The following is an 18,804-nucleotide window of genomic DNA, read 5'->3' on the forward strand; positions in this document are numbered from 1 at the left end:
CTGCATTTGGAGTTTTCTGCGAGCGGAATTGAAGTATCTTGACATAAGGCAGATTCCTCTGCTTTTTTTTTTTCAAGGTACCATTTCTTGATCCGAGAAAACTCGAGTGGAGCTGATTTGCATCAAAAACGAATGACATTATCTCACCCTGCACTTTTTTCTTTTCTTCCTCTACCTCCCTTTGCTTTCCATAAAATAAATCAGATTTTTTTTTTTTTTAATACTCCATAGTGGAATAAATGACTTGTTGAGGGGGGATATTTTTTTTGGGCACAATAAGTGCTGCCTGTCAAGACCTCGGCGAAGATGAGCTCTTCATTTGAGTGGCAGATGCTTTCTCTCAGGAGCATCCGCAAACATCCAAACACCCATCGCAGCCGGCTCCTCGCCTCACTGTCTGCCTCGACTTTTATTGACAGCTTGCCGCCAGATTAGCCGACTCCTCGGAAAGGTTGAGAAGTCTCCTACCGAGCACATGGCGGTTAACCCGTTTCCTCCACGAGTAAAGCATGCATCATGCTAAGACTGTAGACTGGATTCAGTCATGTTGTAGTCTTTCTTCTCTGTGTTATCTCATTGACTCTGGAGGCACGTCGTACCCGGGGAGAGTTGCAGTCAAATGAAGATGTCGGACTCTGACAGCTTTGTGTGTCTGCCGGTGGAAATTGCCAAAGCTGCTGCCTTTTATTTGGGATATACTGCCTTCGCTCCGTATCACTTGATTGAGCAGTGATGGAATCAAATTTGATTAAGATTTAATTACCAAAACCGACTCGCTGCCAGAAAGTCTCACGAAGGAGTCGCTGACACAGAAACGCTTTTGGACAGGATTTCTTCTCACTTGTTTTAAACTAATATCTACCACTTTGCATGCCACCTTATGAAATACGAAGCGAGCAGTGAACGGTGTTCCCCTTAATACAGCTTCACTGCTGTATATGGATATTTAATAAACCCTTAAGATGCAATTTCCCCCTTTTTTTCCCTTTAGGCAGTTTTAAAGTTGGAAGAAGCGTCTTATTCCATTCGAGCTGACAGTATTCATTCTGCATGTTCCAGTTTTTCATCGAGGCCATATATTTACACCGTGAAATATTCAAGACTACATATTTTTATGGCCTCTCAGGTCGCTCAGATTGAAATATTTGAGATGTACCCCGCATCATTTTATACATATATTCCATGAGAATCCAGCCTGGCATATTTGATACGTGTGGAAACGTTTCAGCTCTCCACCTGAATGTAGAATAAAGTTGAGTGTGTGTGAGGACAGTGTTGGTGCACAGCAGGAGTGTTTGCTCACTGACCCGTCGTTAGGTTACCGAGGTTTTTTAGTCAAGTAGGCAGCACAGCCCGAGAGATCAGGATCCATCGCTTTGGACCAGGTTGAAATATCTCATATATTGGATGTTTTCATATGAAATCTGGTGCAGAATACACCCACACAATATACATTTTGGGAAATTACCAAAACTCAGGAAAGGCATTAAACATCAGTAAATCGAATGCAAACCGTGACGGGTTCAGCTTCAGCCCTCAGATAAATCAAAACATGGCGTAGTCGCAGGTAGAGTGATGGTGAAATGTATTGTGCTTGTCTCCCAGAAAAGTGCAGATCGGTAGCAAAAATATATTTACAAATAGAAAAAGGTACCAACAAACTACAAACAAATTTTGCAGAAAAAAAAAAAAAAAAATACTAATTCTAAACCAAAAAGTGGCAAAAGTAAATCATCGGTGCCTCAACAAAGTAGCTGTTACCTTCTCTGTGACCAGGCTCACACAGACTCCTCCATCCTGAGGAGGCCACTTTAAATGTAGATGCCACTCCCATCAGGCTTATTGATTTCAATAATACACACAATAATGCAAATATCTTAACCCAGAATTAATATTGATATTAATCTGTTTACTGCAAAAAACAAGATAGGAAAATAATTCAATAACTGTCCTTAACTGAGTCCAACAAATAGCTCTCAGATAAACCTGCCTTTATGATAAATTAATTTATTTTTGTATTTTTGAATGACCTTCGCATGCTGATGATGTCACGCCGCTACGGGCGTATTAAACAGTTGATTAGCCTCAGCACTCGGTTTGAACGGGAAACCCCGGGAACAGACTTAGAGGAAAACAGACCTACAGCACGTGACCGGCGTTGTAAAACTATACTAGAACTACCAAGTGTGCACCCTTGATAATCTACCAGGCAGGCCAAATAACTGAAGTGTCCTGGGTCCCGATGTAGTAATCTGTACGGAGTGTGAATGAACCGCAGGTGTGCTGATGTTTGCATTTCGGTCAGAGCAGCACTCAGTCTAATTACAGCCTCATGGAGCTGCTAGCATGACTGGACACTCTTATTCATTTATTGTCTGGAGCACTTTGATTTAATGGATTCATTTAAAAAATGTTATCACTGAGAGATGCACCTGTTGATACTCTAATAATATGTGGATAATAATAGGCTAACATATATATTGAATATTATCCCAAACCAGACTCAGGACTGCATCCGTTTTAAGAGTGAATAAGGGCTCTTTTAGACAGCTGGGAATGAACAAGCCTTTATTGTCCTGAGGGGAATAAAGCTTGTATGTAATTAGTGCCACATGAAACAAGACAACAGTAAACATTTTTTACCGTGTCAGGATGAATTGGCGAGGCGCGTCTTCATCCCAAGTTTCATCAAAATCCAGTCAGTGGCGTCAGTGACAACTGCATAAATTCATGAATAATATAACAACCCCCCCCTCGGGTTTATGAATGTAATTTTAAAAAGAGCTTGAATACAGTGGTGAGATGCATCGTTGACCGTGTTTGATTGCCGCTGAACAAGGGATGTAAGAAAATAATCCAGTTCTGAAACTCACTTTAATGATATTGTAAACAGTGAATCACAGAAATCTCTCATTTATCAACAAGTTTGTTTTGATTTAGACTTTGATTAAAGGAGTAATCCACTAATTATAGGCATCAAAGTCAGTGTACTCATCATGGGGAGTCTGTAAATACAGTTATGATATTCTGTGTGACTCTGGAGAGCTTCAACTAGTCTCACAAATTAACACTGATAATGTTGATTAACACTGATGTTGATGATGAGATTTTCTCGGCATGAAAACTGCAGATTTATAACATGAAGTCAGTGTAACAAACTGGTGGTGAAGGTCAGCGAAGGTTGCAGCAATTTAACCATTTAAACAAATCAAATCAAATTCTTGTAACTATGCAAGTACTCAAGCATCAATAAATTTTTCTGTCGCTGTTTTATATGTGTGGAGTTAGTGCATGAGGCACAGAAAATAAATACAAATAAAATGTGTTTTGTAGTTTTTATGCTTTTTTTTCATCAAAGATTTTGATCCATGCCACTTTTTAGAATTATTGATGGTCTAACCTGAAAATGAATCATAGTCTTTTGCCTGATGTGATTCCACGTCAAATAAGCAATGAGATCAAATTAGTTAAGACGGTTATGAATAAATGAAGATAATAATTCATTGTCCTTCACTCTCAACTTGTGGTTTTATGCGTCGAATTGAACAAATGAAGAGAAACTAACCCGCTGACCATCTCCTGAGACCTTCTCATGCCTCTAACCTACCGTCTGTCTCGTCTTCCAGGAGTCCCCCGAGTGGCTCTCTCTGCGGGCGGGCGGGACTGCCTGCGTGCCGGGGACACCTGCTCCAGCGACGACACCTGCAGCCCGCGTCTGCGCACCCTCAGGCAGTGCGTGGCGGGGGACGGCAGCGTGAAGCTGGGGCCCGGAGCGCGAAACCAGTGCGAGAACGCCATGACGGCGCTGCTGTCCACCCCTCTGCACGGCTGCCAGTGTAAACGGGGCATGAAGAAGGAGAAGAACTGCCTGAGCATCTACTGGAGCCTGCACCAGTCCGTGTTGCACGGTGAGACCGGCATTCAACACACACGCACGCAGAAACTGATGGTTTGTGTTCCAGAAAGGTGGGCGGGAGCAGGTACAGTATGTTATTGGGATTATCCAGGGTGTGCCGCCCATTACGTGTGAATTAGTCTTCCGCCTCCAGACAGCTCAACAGCTGATTCACAGGCTGAAAGGAAAGGAGTGATTATTGAGTCCAAAATAAAACTGAAGGTCTGATTCCTTTTGTTCTGCCCACACTCATTGTATTTGATCACTTTTGTTCAGATTTGAGATGCTTTACACTCTCATTGTCGTTTGAACCCCGTTTTTTATCAAACATTTACAAATTTAGATATTTAGCATACATTCAAAACAACTGAAAACGAGCAGAACAGTTTGGCAGCATTGTGAATATTCAGGAAGTCGAACATGAATGTTAAAGACATAAAAGACATGGCACTGAGATCATGGACAGACGAGCCAAACAGTGAAGCTCAGCTGCCTGAGTTTTACATCAGTGGTGGAGTGAATGTGCAACAAACAATACGATGATCAGCTGCTCCTCCACAGTGAATATTGATTGTGTGATTTGAAGGCCAAAAAACATAGAATTAAAAGGTTATAATGACTTCATTTTCTAAAAAAATATGCTGGGTTTGCTTTGGCTTGTAACATTTGAACTACATGTTTATCCCAACATGTACTGCTGTTAGAATCTGCATCATTATGAATTAAAGTCATCAGAGTTCATACGTAGCCTTTAGCTTGATTTCTATCATGTAAACTAGATGTGTTTTGACCAACATTTCATTCTTGAGGGGTCTTTGGCAGTGAGTTCTTTTTGTGTTTTCTTTATTTTTAAATGAGATGCAGACTTGTTTTACAACTTAAAAGGCATCTAATTGGTTTCAATCTCATATGAAGGTGTTTATAACTGCAGTCAATTCTGTTGTCGTTCTGTTAACTGCACTGATTGTTAATTTGTTTGAGAATTAGCGCCAGTATGTAAAGCAGGATATAAACAACGGTCCTGCATTAAAAGGTAGTTTTGTGCACCCAAATTTGCACTGGGCCATGTTTTAAAACCTAGTTTTAGGTCCTTTATTATATTATTTTATGCTTCAGTGCGCTCATATTATGAAAAACATTTTTTTTCTTTTTTCTTTTCACAATTTATCAAAGCCAACTTTAATGGTACTAATTGGTCTCTTGTCATCTGTCATGCTGTGTACAGTGAGGCATCAGCATGGCAACCAAATAGCAGATTTTTTTTTTGCCAGCTTTATCCAGCCAGGCATGATGTGTTTGCACAATTTCATCTACAGTATCTGTTGCAACTTTAGGTAAAACTTTGAAATATTGTACCTTCAGTCCTACATTTGTTTGGGTTATTGCATCATTTAGGACTCCACAAAGTCAAAGTTTGCATTTGAAAAAGTGTACACTCCCTTGAGTCCCTGTGACAACATAAACTAACCTGTCTCCTCTGTGTTGGCAGGACTCAGCCTGGTGGAAAGCTACCCGTATGAACCGGAGGAGAGGGGCTCCGACTACGTCCGTCTGGCCTCCATCGCTGCAGGTAATTGGGCAAGTTTCCCTTCAGTCACTGCTGCAGGAAATATAAGTTAATTTGAAATTCAAAAACATCTATTTTGCACCCCTCCAAAAAAAATAAGCAGGTCCCAAATAAGTTGTGTGTCAGAGAGAGAGCAAATCAAGTTGTTATTGTGCATAATTTCTGCCGGTGGGTTTGTGGAGTGTTTGATGAGTAACAGCCCACACTTTGCTTCTGTCTTCCCTCTGAGCCTGTGGGCAAGCCGCAGGGTTGGTATGTGCTGCTGTTAGCCCCCAAGGCACAGATTAATTACCTATTTACTTTAATGCAGCTGAAAGCCGCAAACCTGGGGAGGTAAGAGAGGAGGAGAGAGAGAGACAAAGTGAGAAGAAAAGAAAGAATAATAAATAAAAAAAAAGCCTTGGTTAGAGGTTAAGAGGGAGAAGAGACAGAGATAGCGAGAAGAAAAAAATGGAAGACACAGCTGGTTTGTTTACTCGAACAACACTGCATTTTTTTTTCATTTGAAGGTTTGGAAAAAGAAAGAGGTCACACACAAATGAGGAGATGGATTTTTCTTTTTTCCATTGGTGGGGACATGAAGTCAAGTGTTTTTTGTTTTTTCTCCGAAAGCCGTTAGACTCCGAACGAGTGCAGCTCAGTCTGTGAAACTTAAATAATGACTTAAATGAAGTGATTAGTATGAAAGGCGTTCATGCATACCGGTATGAAGTATAATGAACCTTGTCATCACACACAAACCAAAACGAGAGTTTAATGGCACCTCATAGGAAGAAAACAGTTTAATTTAAACATTTAAATGCAATTTTGGGGCATAAAATAAACATAATTAACCCGAAACAACAAGAGTAAAAAGTCAAAATATTCTCTATGTTTTCACACAGTGAGGAAATTAACTGCGTGTTTTCTTTCTTTAAAAAGTTGCATCAGGTTTGTCGGTGATATTTTGATATATAACACTGAGTTGAGGTGTAAAGTGGAGACACACTGTCTCCTTTTTCTGACACTACGTAAGCAGTGCGGTTTATTATATTTATCATGGGATTTGAAGTGTGCTTGTGATGTTAAAATTGCACTAGGTAGTTTTGCATTTTTGGTAGCTCCTAATAGCAATGAGGGATCAGTGTCAAACACACATTTTGCGATTTCAAACCTGAACTAATGCGAGATGACATTAGTAAAGTGCACAGGCTTTTTTTACGCCACCATGGATGAGAATGGCAAATGATTTAACAGCTGTGCGAGGACACTTCGGGAGATAGTTTGCATAACAGCCTTGAAGGTAAAGTCGGGGTACTCAGCGGCATCATGGCAGAGATCAGAGGCATTAGCCAGGCTGTCGCTAACACCTTCAGATTTCTGATAATTTGGCTCGTATTAGCGTTTGCACACCAACTCTGAAGGGGCGGACCAATCAGAGACTAGTGTCGGTGGTTAAGCGCGTTTGTCCCACCCCTCCTTCACTGTGATTGGACGGCTGGTTAGTCGATTTTTAAACTCTCGCTGACTGGAAAAAAAAATCGCAGAACGTTCAACGCAAAATAAACGCTCAGCACCTCGTTACGCTGCTAGCAGTTCATTAAAACAATTTAAAAAATATGTCATACTCAGGAAAAACTCGCTTTAGTGGACAAGGGCCATAGAGGTGGCAGAGTGTCAGCCAGTAACGGCGCACGCTGATTAAAATTAACCCGAGGTATACGCCGAATGGCCAGATCCATAATTACGCAGTGAAATTGGGTCTAGTTTGCAGCCGGCTACAGAGACATGGACATTTTACAAAACACAGCTTTACAACAGAGATCATTAAACTTTGAGGTGACCTGAACCTCGAGGGACACATCTGAAATGTTTGTTTTGGTGGTCGACAGCGCCATAAAACTATGTGAGCACATAAAGTTAGAGAATGATCACGGTTTATTACAACTTGGATCTGATTTCGACACATTGTTCCCGAAAATGTTAACACAACACAGTAATTACTGCCTCCTGGGAATGCAGGGACGTGTAGAGGAATATACTCCCCCGCAGCAGAGCTCCTGTGCGCTCGCAGGTTCCTTTTCATTTTCATGGATGTTCCCACCAACATCTCAGCCAGCTATTTTCAAACCCACCGTGAGTCTCAGCACTGCATTGTCGCAGTGATATCAGCTCAGCGCCATTCATGGCTCCCAGAAAATCGTTGCGCGCGCTGCGACATTCATCCTCATCTCTGTGACCAATTCAGTTTCTCTCGGCTCGTTGTGCCTAATTAAGTGAGATCACAGATCAGAAAACACGGCGCACTCACCTGTTAGTGAGAAACAGTGTTTGTATACGCGTGGAAAAACCGCACACCGAAGCCAGAAGAAAACACTTCAGTTTTAACGATTGTCCCTCTTTAACATGCGTGATCATGTGTTTTGTGATCTCGTACATGCGCTTATTAAGACGACGGCGCTCGTTTTCCGGGCTGCTTTGACTCACAGCACAGCACTCGACCTGCACTGTACTGCCTCCTCGTAAATTCCACTCCAGTAAACTCCGCTGGAGGTCAAAGTTGACATCCACGCCGCGCATCTCGACAAGCCAACTGCCAAAACAACAAAGACGTGATTAATGGATGTTTTTCCACCCTCGTAGCATCTCTCCCTCAAACAGAGTAATGACCCTTTTAAAAGATGCGAGCCGGAGCTACAGCTCATCATACTTCGAGGAGTGTTCAAATAACAAAGTGCTTCACCCTTTACCGACTAATCAGTTAACTAAAGTCAAGTCAGCGGTGTTAGGAAACTGCCTCTATTTAAACACAGCAGATGTTCTGCAGCCAGAAAAAAGCTTTTTAATGCATCGCTGGCTTGCATGAGGGGAAGGAATTGTATTTCCCGAAAAGGATTTTCCACCTCATGCACCTTTATCGTAGCACAAATACAATCAGTTTGGTGCTCACTCGGTTCTTTGATGCAACAAGTTGGTCGCAAACTATGTAACGCAATGAGGAAATCAACACTTCAGGGGTGAAGTGCGAAGCTTTAGTTTGAGTGTGTGTTCTTGCACTTCTATCCCTGCCATTGCCCTACTGTTGAGTGCAAACATTCAGTTAGTGTATATAAAAAAAAAGGCAGCAGCATTTCTACATTATTTATCCGTTATCAGTGTGATCACTTTCACAGACCTTAGGAGTACACCATTGAAAGTTTGTCTTATGTAATACGCACCCTGTGTAGGCTTTGAAATAGTTTGTAGTGGTCCTTCATGAGCGATGACTCTTGTACTCACCTACAGAAGTTACAATAGTTCAATCAGGAGAGACTCAATGTGAGTGAATAGAGAGAAAGTTTTATTGATGAGCTCAGAAACAGATAGAAGCGTGAGGGATGTGAGAGTCTTTGGCGATTAGACCCCATTGTGATGACATCCGTGTCTAGACCCCAACGGAAAAAAGATGATGTAACGTTATCAAGGAGAAAAAAAAATAAAACAAAATTTGAAATTCACACGAGTGAGCTGGAAGGAAAAAAACCTCCCTTTGAACAGGAAGAAAAATCTCGTACAGTAGAAACTTGAACTTTTAGCTCCATATCTATGAAAAGGCGACAGCGAACATGCAGGTGGTGCATTAAGTTGCTCCTGAGAGGCCGACTGTTACATATTAATATACTAAACATGTTGGAAGGGGAAGAGGTGCTACTCTGCAGGAGTGTTGTCTTTCTCACAGCAGCGTGTGTTTGTTGCACAAAGAGATCGATTTTAAGTGCAAACCAGGATTTCAAATACCTCCGTTGTTGTTTCATTTCCGTCGCTTTGTGCTGGAGGTTGACGTCTCTGTCCAAATACTACCAGACTTTAGACATATAATGCTGAATATTACAGACTGGAGAATAACCCACAGTAGGAGTGCACTCAGCCACCAGTGGCTCCAGTGAGAGACAGCTCAAGGATGAACTGGGAAACTCTGGGGTGTGAATGTGTGTGAAGCATGAAGGTGCTGCACGCTCCGCGGGTCTCCTCTGAGTAACTGATGGCTCACAAAAACATAATGACAAGAATTTAACAACATACGTGTGTAGTTTTCTTCCCATTCTTGTGGCCACTGGACACAATTTGTCAACCTTGGACCCCCTCTCGGCTGCTTAGCAGTTAACTTGGGAATAACCTCTGCTTTACAACGGGTTGTTAGCTCCCTCTCCAAGGCCATTCATATTTTATATGACAGCTTGGTAACCGTCGAACTCACCGGAAGACACGAGAACAGGCACTTTACAAACTAATGAGCAGCCAGAGGAGCTGAGCATCATCATGGCCGTATTGACTGGGAGGTCTCTTGGGAAAAAGAAAAGCACACACACACATTATGATGGATTGGGAAATAATGCGGACCAAGAAGAAAAACGGTTATGAAAGGGGCTCATTACCGGGGAAGTCAGTGGGAGCGCGGGCACTGAGGGAGGCGGAGATGGACAAAGTTGAGGAAGAATGGAGGGAAGAGAGAGCTGAACGCAGGGAGGAATGGAGACAGATGGAGACGGGGGTGATAGCAGCACTGAGAGTGGCAGGCACGCAGCGAGAGAGGAAGATGGCGAGGGCAGGAGGGAGTCAGGTGAGTGAGGGATGGCCCACATGCAGGAAAGCGAGTCTTGGAGGGATGGAGAGATGGATGGAAGCGAAGGAGCAGTAATTACAGGACTTGTTGTGCGGTTGGTGAGATGGAGGAGCCGCTTTTTCAGCGCTGCCACTCTGCATTAACCCAGCAGAATGAAATATTCAGCCATTAGGCCTTGGCTGAAACACATCCAGTGCCCGGGCTCATGAAACATTTAAGCACTGTTCATGTTCTATTCATTACAAGGAGGCCTATTACATATAATCATCGTGTTGGTTTAGTTTGTTCTCAGGACGCAATTTTTTTTTAATTTATCTGTAAATGCAACACTATATCTGAGTCGAGAGGTGAGAGTGGCAAGTCAATACAGACTCCAATTAGGCCTTGAAATCATTTGTAAGCATTGGCTGGGACTTGATTTTCTCCAACCACCAGAGGGATGAAATGCTTTCTGCCTCCTATTTGTGTCTCCTTTATCTTGCAGAGTCTGAAGTAACAACAGTGAACCGCTGCCTGGATGCTGCCAAGGCGTGTAACATAGATGAGACTTGTCAGAAGCTTCGCACGGAGTACGTCTCGTCCTGCATCCAGCCATCGGCTCGCTCGGGGCCGTGTAACCGACCGAAGTGCAACAAGGCGCTGAGGAAGTTCTTCGACCGCGTCCCCCCCGACTACACCCACGAGCTGCTGTTCTGTCCCTGCACCGACACGGCCTGCGCAGAGCGCCGCAGGCAAACCATCGTGCCGTCCTGCTCCTACGAAGACAAGGAGAAGCCCAACTGCTTGGCCCAGCTCCGGGTCTGCAAGGCGGACTACGTGTGCAGGTAGGAGTTAGACAGGTTGTCGTACATGCTGCCAGCTGCTCAGAGCATTTCACACTTCCTGAGTTAACACACTGAACTGACACTTTGCAGCAACTGTGGCTTCTCTTAAATGTTCACAAAGCTTTTTGCATGTTTTACAGATCACTATTATTTATGTGGACATTACATTAATGTTAAACCTTTTTCTAAAGCATTTCATCCCATTAGATTAGATACTGTTTTGAAAACTTAAAATAGCCAATCTAATCCAGCACACCCTGGTTGATTTGGAAAATCCTGGTGCACTGAAGGCTGCTCTGAAGCTCTAAGATTTAAAGCTGAGTTAAATGTTTTTGACAGTTACAGGCAGAAAGTAAACTCCCACATAAATACAGAAACAAGCTTTGATATAGTATCAGTTAATCTTGTGTTTAACTTGTTAGTCAACACTTGCCGGAGGCTACTCACACATCCGGGATCTGGTTTGATCTGCTAACTCTTCAGGAAACCATCTGGGTCTTTTTGTCTTTTCTTTTTTTTTTACTTTGACTCTGTTTTACTCTGAAAAAAAATCTAAATCAGATTAATTCCAAATGTTGCACAACTGAGCTGCAGCGAAGACATGAGGAATAATCTCTCATGTCTGCATCAATTGATTTTTGGCCGTTAGCTGACAGACCAACAAACATGGCAGGTCTTATAAAGTGGCTGGATCATGTGTGAGAAAACAATCATCCAGCAGACATAGAACAGCATCACCATTAATTTGAGTAGTGTTTCTGTCCAGCTGGTGAATTTAAGCCCCATTTCCACTTTTTTGATCTACCAGCTCCAGAGACAAATATCTGTGTCTTTAATCTGTATATTTAGTTGTAGGTCTTTTCCTCACCAGCCAGTCACTAACTTTGTCTGTTATTGTTTGTATGTTGTTGTTGTTGACTGCTATCTGATGGTGATTGAACCCCATCGTGATGTCTTTATAAATGAAGGGGTGAGGATTGCGTAGTATTAGAACTTGCCTCCGTGTTGGCGAAAGCTACAGCGGGACGCATCATGTTTTCCGGTTGTCCGTCTCGTTCTTGTGAACGTGATATCTCGAATGCATGGAGGGAATTTCTTCAAACTTGGCAAAACCATTCACTTGATACCAAGGATGAACTGATTAGATTTTAGGGAGCAAAGGTCAAGCTCATTTTGACCTCAATGCCACACATTCACGTGAACATCATATTTCAGGAATGCCCCGATGGAATTTCTTCAAATGTGACACAATTGTTCACTTGGCCTCAAAGATGAACTGATTAGCGTTTGGGGTCAAAGTTCAAGGACACTGTTACCTCATGTCCCATTCTTGTGAACGCAATATCTCTGGAACGCTTTGAGGGAATTTCTTTAAACTTGGCAAACTCCTTAATTTGGTACGAACTGAAAAGGTTTTTGTGGTCGAAGGTCGAAAGTCAAGGTCACTGTCCTATCATATTGGCCTAGGCTTGTGAACATTTTAATTTCAGGAACGTCTAGTGGGAATTTCTTCAAAATCTGTCACAAATGTTCAATTTAATTTAAGGATGAACTGAAAGAAGTTTGAAAGTCAATAGTCAAAGGTCACTATGAGTTCACATCTGTTTCCCACTCTGAATGTGATATCTCAGGAATGCCTTGAGGTTTATTCTGACATAGTAAACTGCTAAAAAGGTCTTGGTTGTTGACATTTGTTAAGTTGAAGATACAAAGACGTATATTAAATTAACTAGAGTCTACTGTCTGATTAATATCTAAGATGACTAGTGTGCTAACTGATATTTGTAAAGCTTCCACAACTAAATGGCTGCAAAGGGATTTGTTTGACTGACTACAGCACGTGGCAGCATCCTCACCACCGTTGTTGTTCAATATAAAGTGCTTTGTTGATATGATGGCCTTGCATACTGATTTCCCCCTCAGGACAATAAATGGCATTGTGTATCTTGGAAGATAGGTCTGGCTGGTGTGATATGTTCATTTAGATTTAATTAGGCAGTTGTGTTTAATTAATTTGATTGTTATACTCATTAACTGTGTTTAATTAGTTCAATTAAATTATGCATTAATTTTCTGAAGGGAGCAGCCAGGCAACACGCCGCCATGTGAAATAGTCATTATTAGAGCAGCTATTATCACTTGGAATTCACACATGACTCTCCTGCCAGGGTGCTCGGAAAATATTTATTAATACACAGCCAAGATGCCATCGGGATCAGCATGTAGTTTGCACAGAACTGACCCTCTGTACAAGATAAGTTATCTGAAAAAGTGTATTTATTCAGAGTTTAATCCCTGTGTTTGAGACACTGATGAAAACAAACATTTCATTCAAATTGAAATGGATTGTAAACTGTCCAATCAGAGAACTAACAATGTCTTATGAAGGCATTAAGATTCACAGGCTGTGCTTCACTCAGCAACATGGACGTCTTAGACCCCATCTCGTCAAACCTCTCCTCTCTGACAGCAAATGGTCGCCAGCATTTAATCTAGTTCCTCTTCAAATGTCAGGAAGACAAAGGGCTTCATCTGTCACAGCTATTGATCAGGCATTATTCCCCGCTGCCGCCCCGATAGATCGAGCATCTTGAGGCCAGCGCGTGGCCACGCCAATCCCCGCACCAGTCAGCCGGCATTAACCGGCAGCCTGCAGACGACGCCTTCGCTCAGTGCACCACCTATGAGTTTCACGCACATCATTACAACGACATGACAAACGAGGGTGGAGCGGAGAGTCGCGGTGCCCGGAGGGGGATACCGTCGCAAATGCCAGTCGACAGTTGCCAGTTGAGGCGATATGATGGCCATAATAGCCTTGCATGAGGATGATGGTAATGATACTCGAAGTCTGACAGGAAAGGTAAAAGAGTGGGGACTGAGGCAGGGCAACTGTGGGAGGAAGAATTTATATGGAAGATCCATATTTGTCTAATCTCATCACGGCCGGGCCCGCCAGACAGTGCTCACGGTATTTAGAGAGCAAAACCAAGGCCTATCTTTGCCCCTCATTGACTCTTTACAGCCTGGCAGCCGTCCAGAAGACCATCAGCTGGGGAAAGAGGCGTGGAGAGAAAAAGAGGGATGAATGTCAGCAGTGGTGACCGGAGTGGGGGCTGAAGTGCTGCAGAGTGGGAAATCTTGAAGGGCAGAGGAAGTAGATGTGGGAGTACAGGAAGGCAGAGAAGCATTGAGGAGATGGGGAGAGGGGGAGAGGGGGGGGATTTTCGGGTCCACATCCTGCTGCTGAGAGAAAGCTACCAGCGCTGGCCACCACTCGGTGACATAATGTGTGCAACGGCCAAGCACCAGTAAATGATGGATGGCATGTTATTGCTCCCACAGGTCCCGCTGGGCACAGTTCCAGTATGATTGCCAGCCCTCCGAGCTGAGTGCCAGCGGCTGCAAGCAGGAGAACTACGGAGCATGTCTACTTGCATACACCGGCCTGATAGGTAAGAACTAAATCTTTTGTGTGCGCCAGCTCCGGCTCACCCACACTAATGTGATAAATCAGGAACAAAAAAAAAAGTTTTAGAGGGAGGAAGGCAGACGAGTGCACCGAACGGGCCTCAAAAGAATGAATCAAGGATTGTGATGAGAAGCGCGCCTCAATGATCGATGGAACGTTGATTAATGTGGCTGCAGCGTGCCCAAGCCAAATCGTTGGCATTATAAGTAGTGCAATTACAACTATCGACCGCTGTTTTGAGAGAATTATCCCTGACATGACAATGAGTGTAAGCTGGGGCGGAGGCGGAGAACCCGGCTTATTGTGCTTTAGATAAAAACTCAACAATAGATCACGTAATGCACAACAAAAGAAAAAGGCTTTTTAAAAGCACTCAGTTCAGCCACGCCCTTACAGGACAAGGACAACAACGCCATGCCGAGCTACTGCAGAAAGAGGAGAACAAGGTTGTTTGGTTTGTGGGGAACTCAAGGACACAGATAAAGGAAGAGGGAAAGCTGTTCAGCAGTGATCAGCCATTGTAGACAACCGAGAGGCCGGAGTGAGCTGTTTTTGTTTGGAAGTCTAGAACCCACAAAAATCGATGGCGGTAAAGCAGAACTTTTCTTCTTTTTTTTTTTGGCCACACTGCCTTAAAGTGCAGCGATTTTTATTTCTCACCCTGTTTAAAAATACAAGCTACATGGCTGTATAAACCTTCCAAGAGAATGACTTCCCGATCATTTCCTGCTGAAAAAGCTCCAAAGGTAGGAGAGGAATAAAAGGAAAAAGAATACGACATCTGTGATGGGCTTCACATTTCAGGCCACTGCACTTATCAGAGCCCACCGAGTTGCCTGCAGCGGTGGATATGTATGTTTGGGAAATTCCTCTACTTGTTGCTTGGACCTGATGCAGTATAAGCAAGCAGCTCTGGGTCTCATTTTATGCATATATAGTATACGGTGAATACATCTAAAAAGAGAATCACATTTTCAGTCATATCCTGCTACGAAAAGAGTATTTTTAGCTGCTGTTCGCTGGTTTCCAATACATACTCCTTTGAAAGAGAAGCTCCACCTACAGTACATCTTTCCTGACCGAAGAAGGTAGTCTTGTTATCACATGTTGCCGTGTTCGATCCTTAACTAACCTGCCCGCTGCATCTCAGTTCACTCCGCTTTCATCCGTTCCTCTGTTTAAATTCCTTAATGACCACATTTACATGCACACTAATAGGTCAGTCTTAACCTGATTAGGACAATGCTTTATTTGATTATCGTATAATCAGGGTGAGGTCATAATCAGGCCAAGCAAAACAATTAAATGAGCTGGAATTCTGCACAAAAAAAAATGACATTAAGGTCAGACAGGTTTTTGCCTTTTTTCACATTTTATGAGGTGTTTAAATGTAGATAATTTCTTAGAGTGGCACAGGACAAAAACAGGGACAGCTTAAACAACAAAAGACAGGAAACAATGTTAAATATTCAGCTCAATTCAAGTAAATCAAACAGATTGCTTCCTATTTATGTGAACTAACTTGAGGACATATTCAACGTGTTGGCTGTATTAGTTCAGTTTGGCTCTCCTCACACAGATTGTGTTGTTTCTTCCTTTTTACAGGAAGCACAATAACTCCCAACTACCTTGACAACTCCACCTCCAACGTGGGACCCTGGTGCTCCTGCGCAGCGAGCGGCAACCACAGGGAGCAATGCAACGACTTCCTCACTTTTTTCCACGACAACTTCTGCCTGAGTGAGTACCAGCTGCACAGAGAGAGACCTCTGGCAACACAACAACAATAACATCCCCCGACAAAGAAGCAGAACAAGTGTGCGAGTTAGGAGAGTCTGTAATTGTGAGCAAAATAACCCATGACACTTTTATGCTGCAGAAGTCCTTTGATGTGCCGTAACACAAACGGGAGTCGGGCTGAACCGAGTTAATGAAACTTTTTTTCATCTGCTGCCCTCACATCTCCGTCTGCGTGTCTGTTTTGTGGTTAATTTTGTTCACAGATGAACAAACGAACACCATATAGAGACATTTAAAGGGGACATATTACGCTCATTTTCAGTTGTTATTTTTGTTTTAGCTTTTGTAGCTTTGCATGATTCAGTTTTGGTTTTTTTTATCCATATTTATCTCATACTGGCCCTTTATGCAGCCCCTTAGATTATCCGTTTTAGCTGCTGTCTAATCAAGAGCCCCCTCCCTAAAAGCCCACTTTCTTCTGATTGGCCAACTTTCAGGAAGCCTGCAGAGAGGCCACATCCAGTGCTTTTGAGCCCCGCCTCATCCCCTTGCCGTTGGGGAGGCTCCAAAAGGAAACAGCAAATCTATTAACAAACATAATTTCTCATTCTTGATTGGAATTAGCAACTTCTCAAATTGTATTCGATTCAGAATGTGACAGTCGACAGCACAAAGATTTCAGCGTTCTGTCTAGTTATTGTTCAACAAAACGGTTGATTCAGTCTTTCAATCACCAGCCGTATTTTGTAATTTTTTTCCATATATGCCCGTTAGTAGGTGTACGCATGGGAAATGTGTGTATAATTAGTCAAAAGTTGTTCTGCTGTCATGAAATGATTAAGTTATAATATTAACCTGCATCATCCATCTGTACGTGGGCTTGCTGTCCTAAACTGAAAACAAAACAACACCTAAAAAAAATGCATTAAAGGCAGAATTACATTAATGAATCTCAAGGCTAATGCTGCTGCTGTTTAAGTTGATTCCAACAGAGGGCGAACTGATGCAGGCAGTGCTAATTTATACCAAAGCCACTGGACGAGATGTCCACGGCAACCACTTTCTGTAGCTCGGTTTTACCTGACAGGATTTCCAGTAGCTGGATATAATTTATTTATTTTAAAACATAAATTATTATTGTGATATACGTATATATGTTTCGACTATGCAGGGAAGTTTTTCTCTGCAGAAAAAAACGACACAATAATAGAAACATGTTTTCTTTGTGACAGCACAGATGATAAAACGAGACATTGTGGTGACTAATAAACTGCAGCTGCTGTTACATAAGATGTATCCAGCAATCCTCTACAGCCTTTTAGTGTCTGTCAAAGCTTTTTATTCATCCGACAACAGCAGCGAAACATCTCTGATGATGGGAGATCATCCCTCTGAGTGACTTATAGCACCAGTGACAGAAGAATGACACCAGTGACAAAGTAACACAAACTGTAGCTGCTGGTGTCACACACACACACACACTGGAGTTTATTTTGGGAGATTTTTTTTTATTTTTATAATAACAAAAGAAGAGAAGTTCCTATGAAGCTGTCGGCGTGAGTAACACCGGCAGTGACAGACCAATGACACCAGTGACAGAACAAAGCGAACCGCTATCATGTGCTGACAAAGTACAAGGTCACAGATTATTAGGTTTATATAAATAAGTTTCAACAAAACACAACGAAACTCTCATTAGACGTCACACAAGTGGCCTCATATCCCCGATTCCACCATCGGCTCCATAAACTCCCATTCAACTTCTCTCATGAAATACAAAGTCAATACATTTTCTCCATGAGTTATCCCGGTGTTGTTAGCTAAAGTCGCTCCTTATTAGTTTTCTGGCGGTCCATCTGAAAATAATCCGTCATTCATTAGAAAATAAGCTTCAAAAAGCTGTGGTTTTGGGGGCGTGTCTGTCTTTGATTGACAGGTCTGTGGTGCAGTCAGGTTACGGCTATCGGTGGGCGGGACGTGGTATCGTCAGGTTTCCAATCAGATCAGTCAGATTCACCGCTCGCTCCGCTCCCAGCTCGTCCAAATATGGTCACTTCCTGCTCCAAACCGCTCCGAACAAGCAACATGATCTGTCTGGCCTCATACAGCTGTTTGTGTTTACTGTACATGTGCCTCTCAGTGCTCCAGAAGTCCCCCGCCAGCTCCTTGGTTTTCCTGATGTTTATCTGAAGATACCAGCTGTGGCACCGTCCCATGAAGCGAAAGAAAAAGCCTCTTATAGACACATAACAAATGAACTTTAAGAGAATCGTTGCTTACCTGTCAGGCATGGCTTGATATTTCAAAAACAGACATAAGGATATTTATGAAATGTTGTTGTTGTCTAAAGAACCAACTCAAAATAGAAGGAAATAGATTACAAGTACATTATTCTGTGGAGAGTTAAACCTCCCAGAGTAGTCACACATGTTTTTCACCTGTCTGATGGATGTCTTGTTTTTCAATGAAACTCCTCATGTGCGTCCTGCAGTCAGCACTCAGACTTGCTGTGGCAGCTCCTGCGTGCTATTTACTGTAAGCTCCTTAGAGAGCCAGAAAAACAAACCTCAGACTGACTGGCCTCATTTCCCTGCGTCTGCAGCTAAAAAAAAAAAAAACAACCTCCTCTCCTCATGGCTGAGCAACCAGCTGAAGCCAAACAGTGCACGTGTGATGATGAGGATGAACGAGTTTCTAATGGGAGGCGATTGGTGGACCGCTGAT

At 42.7% G+C, this 18,804-nt stretch overlaps 1 protein-coding gene across 1 annotated transcript in view; it reads left to right on the top strand.

Annotated features, from left to right (window-relative positions):
• gfra4a (GDNF family receptor alpha 4a) overlaps window positions 1-18,804 on the top strand; it is a 117,569-nt gene that overhangs the window by 82,572 nt on the left and 16,193 nt on the right. Inside the window, exons 2-6 of the mRNA XM_069160765.1 lie at window positions 3,627-3,908; window positions 5,385-5,465; window positions 10,529-10,868; window positions 14,214-14,323; window positions 15,946-16,080. Coding sequence (XP_069016866.1) covers window positions 3,627-3,908; window positions 5,385-5,465; window positions 10,529-10,868; window positions 14,214-14,323; window positions 15,946-16,080 — 948 coding nt within the window. The remainder of the gene's footprint in view (window positions 1-3,626; window positions 3,909-5,384; window positions 5,466-10,528; window positions 10,869-14,213; window positions 14,324-15,945; window positions 16,081-18,804) is intronic.

This window comes from Embiotoca jacksoni, unplaced genomic scaffold (genome assembly GCF_022577435.1).
Source record: "Embiotoca jacksoni isolate LCO1_2020_lvr unplaced genomic scaffold, fEmbJac1.0.p SCAF_27, whole genome shotgun sequence".
NCBI classification, from domain to species: domain Eukaryota; kingdom Metazoa; phylum Chordata; class Actinopteri; family Embiotocidae; genus Embiotoca; species Embiotoca jacksoni.